Source organism: Linepithema humile, chromosome 4, assembly GCF_040581485.1.
Source record: "Linepithema humile isolate Giens D197 chromosome 4, Lhum_UNIL_v1.0, whole genome shotgun sequence".
In the NCBI taxonomy this organism is placed as follows: domain Eukaryota; kingdom Metazoa; phylum Arthropoda; class Insecta; order Hymenoptera; family Formicidae; genus Linepithema; species Linepithema humile.
Window position 1 is genome coordinate 19,485,079 of NC_090131.1, and position 13,732 is coordinate 19,498,810.

General features: G+C 40.4%; 1 protein-coding gene and 1 long non-coding RNA gene across 14 annotated transcripts in view; one reads left to right on the forward strand and one right to left on the reverse strand.

Moving 5' to 3' along the window:
* LOC105672654 (zinc finger protein 541) overlaps positions 1-13,732 on the reverse strand; it is a 403,799-nt gene that overhangs the window by 235,864 nt on the left and 154,203 nt on the right. For all 13 annotated transcript variants that reach the window (XM_067354494.1, XM_067354493.1, XM_012367730.2 and 10 more), the window contains one exon: positions 6,902-6,964. In XM_067354494.1, coding sequence (XP_067210595.1) covers positions 6,902-6,964 — 63 coding nt within the window. Of the gene's footprint in view, positions 1-6,901; positions 6,965-13,732 lie in introns of those variants that run through there.
* LOC136999786 (uncharacterized) overlaps positions 1-13,732 on the forward strand; it is a 198,033-nt gene that overhangs the window by 130,633 nt on the left and 53,668 nt on the right. The window lies entirely within an intron of this gene.

Here is a 13,732-nt window from a genome sequence, read left to right on the forward strand (position 1 = left end):
ACCTGGGTCCGTCCCCCGGGACCGTCGGCGGTCGATTCCGCGCGCGCGCGCGCGCGGCAAGAGAATCGACGGCGATCTATCTAACTGCCTTGTTGTCCCGCGTATATAGAGCCCAACCATTTACGGCGCCGTTGTCCCACGTCCCGAATAATTTACAAGTCCATTATATCGGATTTTTCTCTCCGAGGCACGAGCAATTGTTTTCACAATTTTAGGAACCGCGGAGCGTGGTTACCCTCCTCTTAAATCACCAATTGCCAGTTCGTATGTGAAACCGGAGTATTTAATCTTCGGCGTATTTACGTTATTTTACTTTAAACGACGTATTTCCGTTTTATTCATATATTTATTATTTTTAATCTTTAATAACAATTGTCGAAAAATAACTTTAGAATTATGTATGCTATTTAATACGACTTTTAAAAACAAAAACATTTCAATAACGTCATTTGTATAAACATTTCTATTTAAAAATCTAATTAAAAAAAATAGAATTTCTCTTTTAACGCCGCCTTAAAGATATAATGACAGCATGAAGTTGGTTCGTGAAACTCGATCGGCTGCGAAAAAAGGAGGTCGAAAAGAGCGACGTGGCATGTCAGGCAGTGTCGCGTCACGTCACTTCGTGTTACGTTTCGTCACGTCACTTCAGAAAATATAACACGGCGATTCTCGTCCACGAGAATGGATATTTAATGGAACGAAACAACGCACGTGCAGCTTGACCGATTTCTCTCGATGCTCATGTATGTTTTTTCATGCAATATCAAAATAATGTAGTCCGTTCGACAAAAGACAAAAGCGACTGAGAATATTATACAAGATACTGCGTTGCAAAATTCATATTAAGAAAATGGTGAAAAATATTTTATCCATTTGTAAAAAATTCGATATTCTGTTCACAAAAAATTCATCGTAATTAACTAAATATTTATAAATCACGAATAATTTTTGACGCAAGCAGCGTATTTGTTATTGATACATTGGAATGTAACGCGTGTGTCGAACTTCAGAATCGAACTTCCTACCTCGTGCGACTTTTCTGACGCAAATTCGGAATCTCGGAAAATGCAGCGTCTCCACGAGTGCACTCTGAATATAACATAACTTTCGCGGCGGCGGAGAGCTTTTCTCCAATTCTGACGAACCGACATCTGACTTCCCGTGCGTCACAAAAGAGAGAGCTGCGCGCCGGAAGCCGTGTACTCGTGAGGCTCGCGGGTAGATTTCCGCGTGGCGCTTCGTTTGAAGTGGTCCCGAGTCCCATTCCAGCAGCCAGTTTTGGTCCAGCCCCGCGTAAAGTTCAGCTCGATGTATGCAGATGCGCGCTGAGTCTATAAGCGGCTCCTACTACATATATGGCTACTTACGAATACATCGAGTAATGTTTCTAAGCTTAGCCTGCGTTCACCTACGTAAGGGAGAATTAATCCGCACTATTTACGAGCTTTACCTAATTTGAAAGTCATACAAACTATCGATCGGCATATTAAGTAATCGTCTTCTACCGTAAAATGTAAAAAATAGATATAAAAAGTAAATAATGAAATAAAAATTTTAACAGGTTTACACATCAAATTATATACGCGAAGAAAAGACGAAATTGTTAGTATTATTTCGATCATTAATTAAAGTTACTGTTATACTTTATAAGTCAAGTTTTATTATCTTGTTTCATTTTCTTGACTTTGGAATTAAGCAATATTGTACGTGACATTAAGCCGAGAGATGAATGTGCGTTAACAAGAGCGAGAACAGAGAAAGAACAGAGAAATAGAGAAACTGGAAAGATGTACACTACACACGAAAAATATCCCAGTTTACATCCACACAATTACGGGATAATTGCTCGTAATTCCATAATTAGCTCTTTTCGTTACTCCACCTATGTGCACCGACCAAAGGAAAGCTTGCCGCAAGTTGACACAGATACACCTTCACGCTATGTTTGCGGCGATGTACGCTTGGATGCTTTTCGGGGGTAGTGTACTGATTCAGCTGATGCACATTATGCACACAGCGCGCGTCTCTTCTGCACGGCTAGTAAAGCCCGACCAACGACGACGCCCGCTGATGCGCGACGCAGCTTGCGTAACGCACACGCACGCCGCAAACGCCACGCCGGCTGACCCACATGCGCGATCTTTATTTAAACTGGTTTCCTCTTCGGCGTCCTTTAGACCCGACTTTCGTCTGTACTCCGGTCGCCGGGTCACCGGATCCGAGCGCGTCACTTTCCGCGAGATTGCAGCTCGAGAAAGGTCGACCTAATATACACGGTGTCTCGCAAAAAGCACGCAGTCCAATTAATTGCAAAAACAACAATAAACAAAATAAATATTTTCTGCAGATAAAATCTCTTTCGTTGTCATATTATTATTATCTCTAATAATTTTTATTTCTTCAAAAATTGTTATATCTAAACAAATTTACATACGCAGTAGATTTTCATAATTTATGCTATATATTATTTCATATTATGCTTCATATGATTTTGCTTCTATGAACAATACAACGGACGTTGGTTTTTACGATCACGACAAAATGGTATTAGAAAAACGGCGGAAGTAATTGCGGAATCATCTCCTCGCGTTCGCTGCCGCGGTAAAGTTCGAATTTGTCCACGGTTCACTTATAAAACCACAAAAATTTCAATTGCAAATGCCTGTCGACTTTGATACCGCGGAGAATAACGAGCCAGCGAGACGAGCGCTTTTTAAGCATCGACGCGAACCCGCCTCGTCGAATATTCTTGTTTCTCAAACGTATGTAAAGTTTGAATAATACAGCACAGAGAGAAGGCGAAGAGGTAGCGCGCGTAAAAGGAGCAACGCGGAATAAAAATGCACCATTACATTTCCATCGATCCTGCCACTTTCGCGTCGTACTGGCTTTGAGATCTCTTCAGAGTAAAAATAACGATACAGCGAAGCAATTATAATTTATGATTACATTACAATGTATCGATACGATATACATTTTACGCACGATATATTTTAAGATCGCTCAAACGACTATGAATATTAATTAATATCAAAATCAATTAATATCTATTGCAATTATTTCCTAATATTTACATTGTGTAATTTCAATGTTCAAGAAAAAGTGAAAAAGTGAAAAGACACCTGATAAAAGAAAAAATGTTATCGTAATATACAAGAATATTATTTTGGTTACTCTTTTTTATATATAAAAAATAGTGGGTATAATATTTCTATCCAATATCAATGTTCTTGCTTCACTGCTTCATAAACTTCCGAATTCTGTTCTGAAAAGATTTCAATGTTTATATGGTCATTCTCAGACTGTCTCATAAAAAAATGTCTAGTGCTTTTTTTTACATTAGAAGAATCGATCAAAAATATGCATAAATATGCTTAGCATCAAGTCCAAGATGCGTAAAATATTTTCAGATTATGATTCTAGATTTTCTTCTTCAAGATTTATGGTTTGATATAATATTTCTTCTGGTAAAAAAGATATTGGAGGAATGCAAGAGTAAAGAGAGCTGCGCACAAAACCGAAATCTTTTTCCACGAACAGAATTCAAAACCTCGTAAAGCGGTGACCAAGTGTGCTTTGAAGTCGGAAAGGTTTATATACATAGAAAAATGGCCAAAACAAAATTCTTGTACATTGCGATAAAAAAAATGTTTTTTAAATGTTCCTTTACTTTTGATTTGCTCTCGTATTATTACATATGCATATTAAATTTTTATATAAACAATATTTTTTTATTTTTGAGTTTATTAAGACGCTTATCTATCTATTTTATATCGTATTACGAGTGATTGCCGAGAAAACTGTTAAATTCTAGTATTAACACTTTATTTCATTTCACATAGTTGATTGGTGTATTTATCTATTTGTTCTGATTGGCTACTTACCGGCATGCATGTAACTTATAATAGTAAAACAGATCCGATACTCCTCTCAATTACACTCGCGTAATACCCCGGATATACCCAAGCAACCATCGTAATACGAGCGCGCGTATCAGATTTCGCATCTCCTAATCGAACCAGCGTTGCAAGCGTTGCTTTATTTCTAGCTGTCTGCGTGCTGTCATAAGACAACTCGCTTTTGTATCATGAGGCGGATTGTAATTCAATTCTAGAAAAATGAGATCCTTTCTTTTCATCGAGTTATTCGCGTGCCCATCAAGCATAGAATTTCCTCTCGTTACGACACGTGTATAATCAGATGATTGCCAAAACTTCGCGACTACTTGGACCATTTCGCGTCATTTATTGTATCGAATTCTACGATTCTCTGATATTTTGCTAAGTTTTCAAAGAAGCTTTTGTACTGGAATTACTATAGTGACTCATAAAAATTCTAAAATTTCAAAATATGAAAAAATTTTTTTCTGCTTTTATATATTTTCTATGTGTCATTTAAAATTCTTTTTGCAAAATTTTTTAAATTCAAAATCTATCAATTTTTTATCTGTAAATAAAATATAGATCAAACAGTGAAATGATGAAAAAAGTTGTTAAAAATTACATTATAAATAAAAGGAAAATTTCTATTAATGATTAATTTTATTATGTACATTAATTTTCAGAATAAAATTTGTAAAAAAAGACGTAAAATATTTCAAATAAAATTTTTTAAAATCATTCTCTGTGTTACAGAATATAAAAATATGCTCTGAACAATTTTTCAACGTTTTGTTGACACTTGCTATTAACTATTCTACTAGCTCGTGTTAAATACAGATAACCTTGATATTCCGCGCAGCGAACGTTTACGGAGAAACGCAAATTCGTAGCGTACTCTTCGCGCGTAATCAACGAGTGTATTCCCACGGGACTCAAGTGCTGCTACAACCGATATACCGTTGTCGCGACAGTGCAGCAGGTCGGGAGAGACAACTTCGTAACCAGTCGGGTCGTCCGCGCTCTCGAGAAGACACGATACGAATTCTCGGGATTCTGCCGCGATGCACGCGCGCGCGGCCGTATTCCCAAATCGATCGCGACGGCGACGACAGTGACGACGACAACGATGAGAATGAGAGAAAGCGGAAGAGGAAGAAGCGCATCCCGCTGAATTCCGCCGATTCGATTCTCGCTTTTCCGAACGAATACGTGAATTCCGGGGATTGGTGGCTCCAAGCCGAAGATGGTCGCGAGAGCTATGTATGAATGTGCCGTGTGTCAGTTTTCGTGTGTACAATTCCCGCGGGAAGACACTGGCTCTCTTCCACGCTGGCAAGCCACCATCGTCTCGCGTGTCTTACATCTTTCACAAACCGAGCCGTCGCATGTCGTTATCATGCAAACAGCGACGTTTCCATGGTTCACAATGAAGCGCATCCAAATGTTAGGTTTCACGTCTACTTCCGAGAGAGAGAGAGAGAGAGAGAGAGAGAGAGAGAGAGAGAGAGAGAATAAACGATGTTCAATTTAAAAAAAAATGTTTCAATTATTAGGCTTGCGATACGATATAAATCGGAATCGGGTCACACAACTAGAAAGGAATGTCATTGAATAAAATATGCAATTAAAACTTGTTTTAGGCAATATATCCATAATTTAAAGCAGAAAATTTGTGACACAAATTAATTGATAATTTTACATAATAAAAAATATTTGAAAAATCGAAATCGAACACACAACGTACACATATATATGTGAACGTTCTGATTTTTAAAATATTTTCTGTATTACAACACATAACATAAAATTATAAACAGAATTCTACCTCGAAATGCAAATTATAGATTGCTCGAAATGAGCACTATATAATTACACCCATTCAAAAAAGGATATACCACTAAATTAAAGAGAATAAATACATAATTTTAGTTTTAATTTTTATATTTAATTTTTGCTTCAATATCGAATTTTGTAAAGAATTGGTTTGCAGAGAACATCAGGAAATTATTGTCGACGTACTCCAAAGTTAAAATTTAAATTTAAATTTAAATTTAGGAGATTATTTTCATCGAGTTTTCCATATTCATACAAGCATATCGGCTTATATCTAAAAAGCTCCTTCATAGTAAAAGTTGCGCCAAGGCTTCGCTAAATTCGCTAAATCCAACGCACGTACGTGCGTATATAATAATAAAACCGCATAAAGCTGCGCGTTGAATTCTGTCCGACGAATGAGCACGGCGGTAATGCAACAGGATTAACACGCGCCCCGCCCGGCCGAAGAGGGAATGATTCTCTTTCGTCCCTTAATCATAACAATACCAAATGTTACTCGATGATAACTGTATTAGGCTCGATAAAATACTAGACTCGCACCCTCTCCGGCTTGCCGTTTGTTTGTCGAACCGAAACGTCCCGTCGCGCAAACATTCGCGCAGGCTGGTCGTACAAGCCGCTCTCTTCTTTCCCCCCGACGATCGCGTGAGTGGCATTACGGGATTATTAGCGAACGAAAACTCGGCACAGGCGTCTCCTGTACTGGAAGCAATTGCCTACATATTTGATGAACGACGGCCTATAGAACGAGGCGCGCATTACCATCACACCCTTTTTCCTTCCCTCCCGAGTCCCAAGCAAATGCGTAAAACTATTTCGAAATCAATACTTCGACTCGAGCACCAAGGACTTTCTTGCTAGAACAACTTTTCGCAGGAATGTACAGGCAGATTCCTTGTACGACAACACCTGACAATTTATCGCGATGGAAAGCTCAAGCACGCATAGTAACGCGTAATAATAATAAGCAAGTTTTGCTCACGTCACGGGAGATTTCTCGCTTCTTCGGCTTCACGGCTTGACCAAGTACGGTCATGGCAATTAACGCAAATTATTAGCGAATTATGCAGTTTGCGTAATTTAGAACGCAACCGGTCGAGATGTTATATCGAGTTATTAAACGAAGCGGCACTGTGCGCATTGCTTTTATCGCCGCGTATTAATTTACGCTGGTTACTCACCGAGTTAATGGCTGTCATACTGCTAACTCGACCTGGATCTGCGTCCACTAGCCCGCTGTCACTCTGTAACAAATACAGGGAGAAAAATGGCAAATTAGCAAATGAAAAGATCAATAATTTCTCCTATTGCTATTTTGCTATTGCGTCGCAAATTTCATACAAATCACGCCCATTGAGATTCAAAAGAAAGAAAATGGTCATTCGGGGATGGTCCTTTCATATCGTCATTTGTACGTGTTTTCGAAGCGCAAAAGCGAATAATTTTCGGACGCAAAATTCCAAGTGGCGCGAATCGTTAATAATTTCGGAAACGCAATATTGTGGAAAGTGAACAGCATTCATATGAAAATTATTCGCGCTGCGAAATCCCGACGCTTGCGAAAGCTGAGTGCACTCTACCGTCCGCTATGAAATTTTCTGTAATCATTCGCCGCTAGAACCGGGTTTCATCAAATATACGCTGTTTCCCGATGTTAGTTATTGCTTCATGATAAATTAATCGAAATTAAGCTTCTACTTTAAGCAGATATAAATTCTGCTCAGAAATTCAAATAAAATATTAACGTTGCCAAATAAAGTATAAACTCCCATTTCTCCCTTTCCGAAAATTTCAGCTCGCCCTACATTACAAATGTAAATAAATTTTCACACAGACGCGGTAAATATCTCAAATCGCACCCACTAACGCAGCTCGAATTGCGCAAAGTACGCAAAAATACGACATCAAGCGGATATAAAATACATGAAACAAACGCGTTGAAAATTCTGTGGCATTTTTCCTCGCCACTCGTCGCGCCAGACATTCTTCACAACTTGTATATTGCATACGGCGTCGTCTGTTCCTTTGGTTCGCCAAGGTCCGGGCGTTTCAATTTTGCGAGGCTCGCCGGTGTGTTTGCGTCCGAATTCGTCCACCTCGCGAATTTTTCCGATACGCCGTCACCGGAAATGCCCGTGCTCGCCATCAGTCACTGCCGATAGATCCCCGACGAGGCACACTCGGCATTACTGAGGATTATCGAGACGGAAATTCTTCGGGAAGGAAACGACGGCCGGATACGAGTTATTCGGGCGTGTAGTGTGCGAGGGAGGTGTACGTTGACGATGACGACAACGATGGCGAGAGAAACCGAGAAATCGGCCTCATAGAGGGCCTCAGCGAAGAAATAGTACAAAGGACGGGGGCGGCGGCGGAACCGAGACGAAAGAGCCAACGTGCAAATGTCGTTCTGAACTTTGATCGTAAAACAGCGGCAGACTTCTCGGGTGGGTGGAGCATCCGTCTTGAACCGCCGCCAAATCGGTTAAGCGCGAATAAATTTCCGTGTCAAACTTTGTACAGACGAAACGAACGTATGAAAGAACCGACGGTTCCGCGTGTCGGGCAAGGTTGAACCCCTGCTGCGGAAATGGAACGGAACTACAATGTCTACGGAGCAAACGAGAGCGTAGAGATATACTACTTGAAAAAAACAAAACAGAAAACAAGGAAATCTGCAATGATAATATCATTTGTTGTGCGATTCGGCGTGACGGAGATGCAAACATTTAGCGAAAGTTCGGTATTTTTTAATAAATCATGTAATTGAATGGATATTAAATGTCAGAGATAGGAGATTCTATGTAATAAAATTAATTAAAACTTGGTATTATTAAAATATTCTGGTAAAGTCTTGATATTCTTAACAAAAATCTACTCTAAATTAAAGAGCAAATTTCCAGACCAAATAAATGGCACTAATCTATAAAAGGAAATGTTTAATCATTAATTTGACCTATGCTCACTGCTCTTTCGGTTACAAAATTACTTTGATAAAACATGGCATCGCTGTCGTACACCGACCGGCCATAGAATAAGCGGTAATAAAAACCAGATGCGCGGCATAGCGAGAAATTTCCCCCGAGTCATTCCATCTCGAATAAAAGCTCAGCTTACATATTGTTCTAACGAGAGCAGAGAGAGCTTGCGTATAATGAATAAACAGCAAACACGGGAGTTTTGCACTACGCCATTACGCGTCGACGTTGCGAAATGCGCACGGCAAAAAGACGTAACTGTCGGTTTGTCTCTAACAGAGACAGACGAAGAGTAACCGAGGCATGACGAAGATTTAAAGGTGTCGCGTCCCAGGATGCTCGAGGAATTCACAAAGTCGCGGAGCGTGCGGCTGAAACGAAACGGCGAAAAGTCATAAAGCGTATTATAACCGTCCCATAATTTACGGCGAGGCGACCCGTGCGAAATCGTTGTCGACTTTTTGTCGGCGAATTCGCGGCTGCGCATGCATAAGTACATTATTTATATCATGCAATTCAGCCGATTGATAGAATTTACAATCAGTGTTATTGAAATCGAAATATTTAAAACGGCTTTTGTAGCGTTACAAAATCGCTTTAATCAAACTTTCCCTGCTGTTTTCATAATTAATTTCCATTTTCTCTACGTTACATAATTATGGAGAACAAAGATTTTATTAATCAACAACGCATAGCGAAATAATAATAAATAATTCGTAAAAAATACGTTTGTTTCATCGATTTATCTTAATTTTAATCACAAGATTCCTTCTTTTTTTATAACACCTTTTTTTTACGGACGCGTCAGCAAGGATTAATGTCTTCGGTAAGTACATAAAACGCGGGCCGTGCGGTCCATCCTAATTTCGACGTTGTTTGGAAGGATCGATTCGACAACGATCCATCAGCGATCCTGCGGTCAGGCTGATTATGCAGCGTCACGAAGCGGAATGAGAATCCTAGAGCACGTCAACGCAGCTCGCCGCCGTCGAGCGACATACAGCGCGCGCGGAAGATCGTCAGAGCTTCATTACGCCCTAGAGCTTGACAGCCGGGAGGGTCGAAGTTACGCGAATGTTATTAACGTTGTACCTAAATCCCTCAGCTATCCTGCGGAGCGCGGGTGCGCGCGCACACACAAGAACGCATCGAGCACGGAAATGGGCACGATATGTGAGTTAGGCAAACCAAGGAGGAGAAGATGGTTAGAACGTGCGACACGTTCCCTCATCCTCGCTCGAATTTGCGCGAATATCCGTATATCGGATATCCAACATTCGAAAATTCAGTGAGTCTCCGTTATCGCAACGCTCAGTTACTAAAATTCTACCATTTTAATGATCCCATTTTTAAACGATCGCTCTGCTAAAAAAAAGTGCAACGATGAAAAAAAACTGGATTTGTAATTTAGTTCGTAAAATAAATGCAACGCAATGATGCGCAAAAAAAATGGCAATGATTAATTTAGATCATCTATCGGGTGCAACGTCCATAACTACGGGGAATCCAAATTAATCGCGCATTCGTGAAATGCGAATCATTCCGGATTGCTGCAAATGAATATCAGGTAACGCTGCGCAAATCTCGTTCGTGGCATATCCAATATTCGGAAATCGTGTTTTCCGGGTAACGGATTATACAAAGCAAACATTATAGCGTCCAATATTGCACAACACTCCAGCGCATAAAATAAAAAAGCGCCGTTAGAGCGTTACACCCATCGTTGCTTTTAATGAACGACTAAGTCTGACACAAATGTTACCCAATGAGAAATTTATAAAAATTAACACAATCATTATTGTTATTAATTCAACAATTGTAATGACGAGTTCGGTACGTCCTCGTTTGCGCAAAACCTTTGAGTCAAAACGGACATATCCGGTGGTAGAGAACGAGAACAAGAGCGAACTATCGCCGAGGACCATTTTTCAATATTAAGGAGGCTTTAGGGATGATTTAAATAAGCTCGAGAAAGCTCGGCGGTACGCGGCCTGAAAAGTCGGACTTCTTCGATTTATGAGGGAGACGTTGGAGACAGCTTAGGAGTCTCTCTCTCTCTCTCTCTTTTTCTCTGGCGCGTTCGCATTTAAACCTCGCCCTATCTCTCCGCTGTTTCTCTTTGTACCATCTCGTCCTTCTCCCTTTTTATCGCTCTCCGGGAATCGCACGACGATCGAAGACGCGAAACCGTAAAAAACGAAGTTCACCGGCGTAAGAGGCTGGTCGAGACCGCTATACGGATAAAGAAGTACGACTTCGTACGATTCTCGTTGTAATCCGTACGTTCGCCTTGGCGCGCGCAATATAAAACTCCGGATTCGTTTTATTTCTGTACAAAGCTTTACGTCCACATTGCTTAATCAAAATGTTCGAACCGTAAGAAAAGTCTGCTATATTAGCATGCAAGAGCGTACAACTCAATCATGACATTTTGTATTAAATAATATCCTAATTTTTTCATATTATTTCGTATTATTAAAATAACTTTCAAATTTTATTTTAAATTTTGTTTTACCATTTATATAATTTTTTTATTTTCTACATGCTTTTATATAAGCATAGACGAAGAAATATTCTCCGCTAAAGTGACTAGCGTCACGCTTTGAAGATCACAGGGAAGATTCGCGTATATTAAAAACTTTACGAAGCGACGACAGAAAGAAGGGCAGGCGCCGCGGCAAACGGAAGTGCGAATGGATGATTGATGGCTGGCCGATTGTCGTTCCCGACGAAGAAGACGAACGGACGCGAGTTTGCGATAATTCACCGACGGTTTCTCGAGACGTGCCGCGGGCCTGTTAAAAATAGAGAAGAAGAGATTAGGCGAAGGCGGCGAGTTATCCGACATCAGCATCGGATAACAAGAAACAGGTTAGCGAAAAGCAACAGAATGAAAAGTGGATCTCTCCTTTTCAGCTCATCTTTTCAGACTCGTACGGCTTTTCACGTTGCACTGTGCAGCGCATAATTAAGCAGCTCCGCATCATTCGTCACAGACGTTTCGCCGGTTTTTAATTTAAAGTTATGATTCATGACAATATGCAGTTGAGTCAGCGCAGCTCTTCGACCGAAGCGAGCAAAAGGAACGAGAAAAAGAGCTCCTTCAGGAGTAAAGCTGGGTGATCGCCGGGAAGAACGGAATATGAGGAAGACATCTCGACAAAACGAGAAGAGAAGCAATAAGGAAGAAAAACGTGAGTTCTTTCGCATATTTGCGAAAAATGGAAGTCGGAGTTTGAATAATCCGTACAGGCAATGGCAGTTGGGAAACGATAAAATTCCAAAGAAAAAATTAAAAAAATTTTTAAGCATTACTTTTTATTAATTTCAAGTCTAAATTTGATAGGAAAATGATAGGGAAAAATAAATTCTAAACTCGCGGAGCACATTCCCGCTATTGATATTCACTTTTCCAAACTGGTCGACAAAGTTACGAAATTATTCCTCTATCGATCGCACACTCTTGAATATGAAGCAATCGTGTACTTTGAGAACGGTTCAATATTTACGTTTCAATGATGCAGGAACCAAATATGTTGACATGCGTCCGACACAAGAGAATACGCGAAGAGAGTAAAAAGGACACGACCGTACGACGACAAAGTGACGTCAAACACTACGACGATTCAGACATTGATTAACGCCTCGTAAAAGAGCACTGCCAGCTATCAAGTTCGCCGGCAGACGAGACTTCCCGAGGCTGAATGTGATTGATCGATTCGGGAAACGATTATCGACGTGTCGCGAAACGCAAGAAGAACGAGAAATCCACTTTCGACCGCGACCATAATTAGTGGCACGCTCCGGACACGCGGTAAGACGAGAATGATCGAATGTCGAATGATTTATTACCCAATTACGACTCGTCGGCATTCGCGCGATCGGGAAACGCGCGCACCGAAATATATCTCCCGAAGCGCGATTTGTTATTCGGCTATTCTCGGTTCGGCGATGCTAAAAATTTTGAGGTCGTTGCGCGAGGAGGCATCGAGAATTCCGTCGATTCAGCTGTCGCTTTCAGCATGGCTTCGTGCTTTATTTTTAATGCACCGTCCGCTTGCCAAGAATTCGAAAAGAACCGCATTACATTTTTTTCGTCTCTCACGTAATATACACTATACGGGAAGTGGACATGCAGAGTCATAGGTGGTGTTAAATAAGTGCGCAGAGAGGATGGATAACGTACTTCTGCAGAACCACATCCACGCAACGCGCGTAAAAAGAGTCTGACAAGTAGAGCAAAGTCGTTCAGTAGAAAAGTTACGGACTAGTCAGCCAGCGCCAGCGGTCGTTGCGTAACGAGGAGCTTCTAGCGTGATTTCTGTCCAAGTTTCAAGTCCTTATAACATCGCGTTATAAATCTGTGCCTCTCTCCCGAAGCCAACTTATCGCAAGTCTAAGAAATAAGAGGTCGAGCATTCACGCTATCGCACTATAAAATTTATTTAGAGGAAATATTCTTCAAAATGAAACTTACTCGTGAGAAAAATATCTTTTCTCCAGTTTTATGCTTAAGATGTGATCGACATTCGCGGTTGCGGATTATGAAAATGTTCCCAAGACGACATTGATTATCTTTAATGCAACGATAGCAATCTCAAAGTGTTTTTCTATGCTCTGGACAATACGACAAAAGAAAATTTATAAATACGTGGCTGTACTATTTACTTATTTCAATAACTCAGCTCCCTTGAGGCTACGAAAGTTAGCTTCGAAACATTTTCTGGATTAAGTAAGTACTAATCTTAATGTTTCCGACAAACTTCGCAAAGTTCATACTTCACATCGTCAGAAATTTAAATTACACCCTCGAGTACACGTCGCAAAATGAGTATAGTTTCTAAACAAAAAACGCGGTTATCCTCCGCGCCGACTTATTCGTCCGCACGTGAAAGCAAGGTAAATACGAATCCTACGTCCGAAGGGCGTTTCTGCGAGGACACAAAGTTGTTATGCCGTTGTTTTTACCAATCTCTCTATCTCCCTCTTTCTCGCGACGCAATCCCGTAATAAAGCAGACCGTCCGTTAACGAA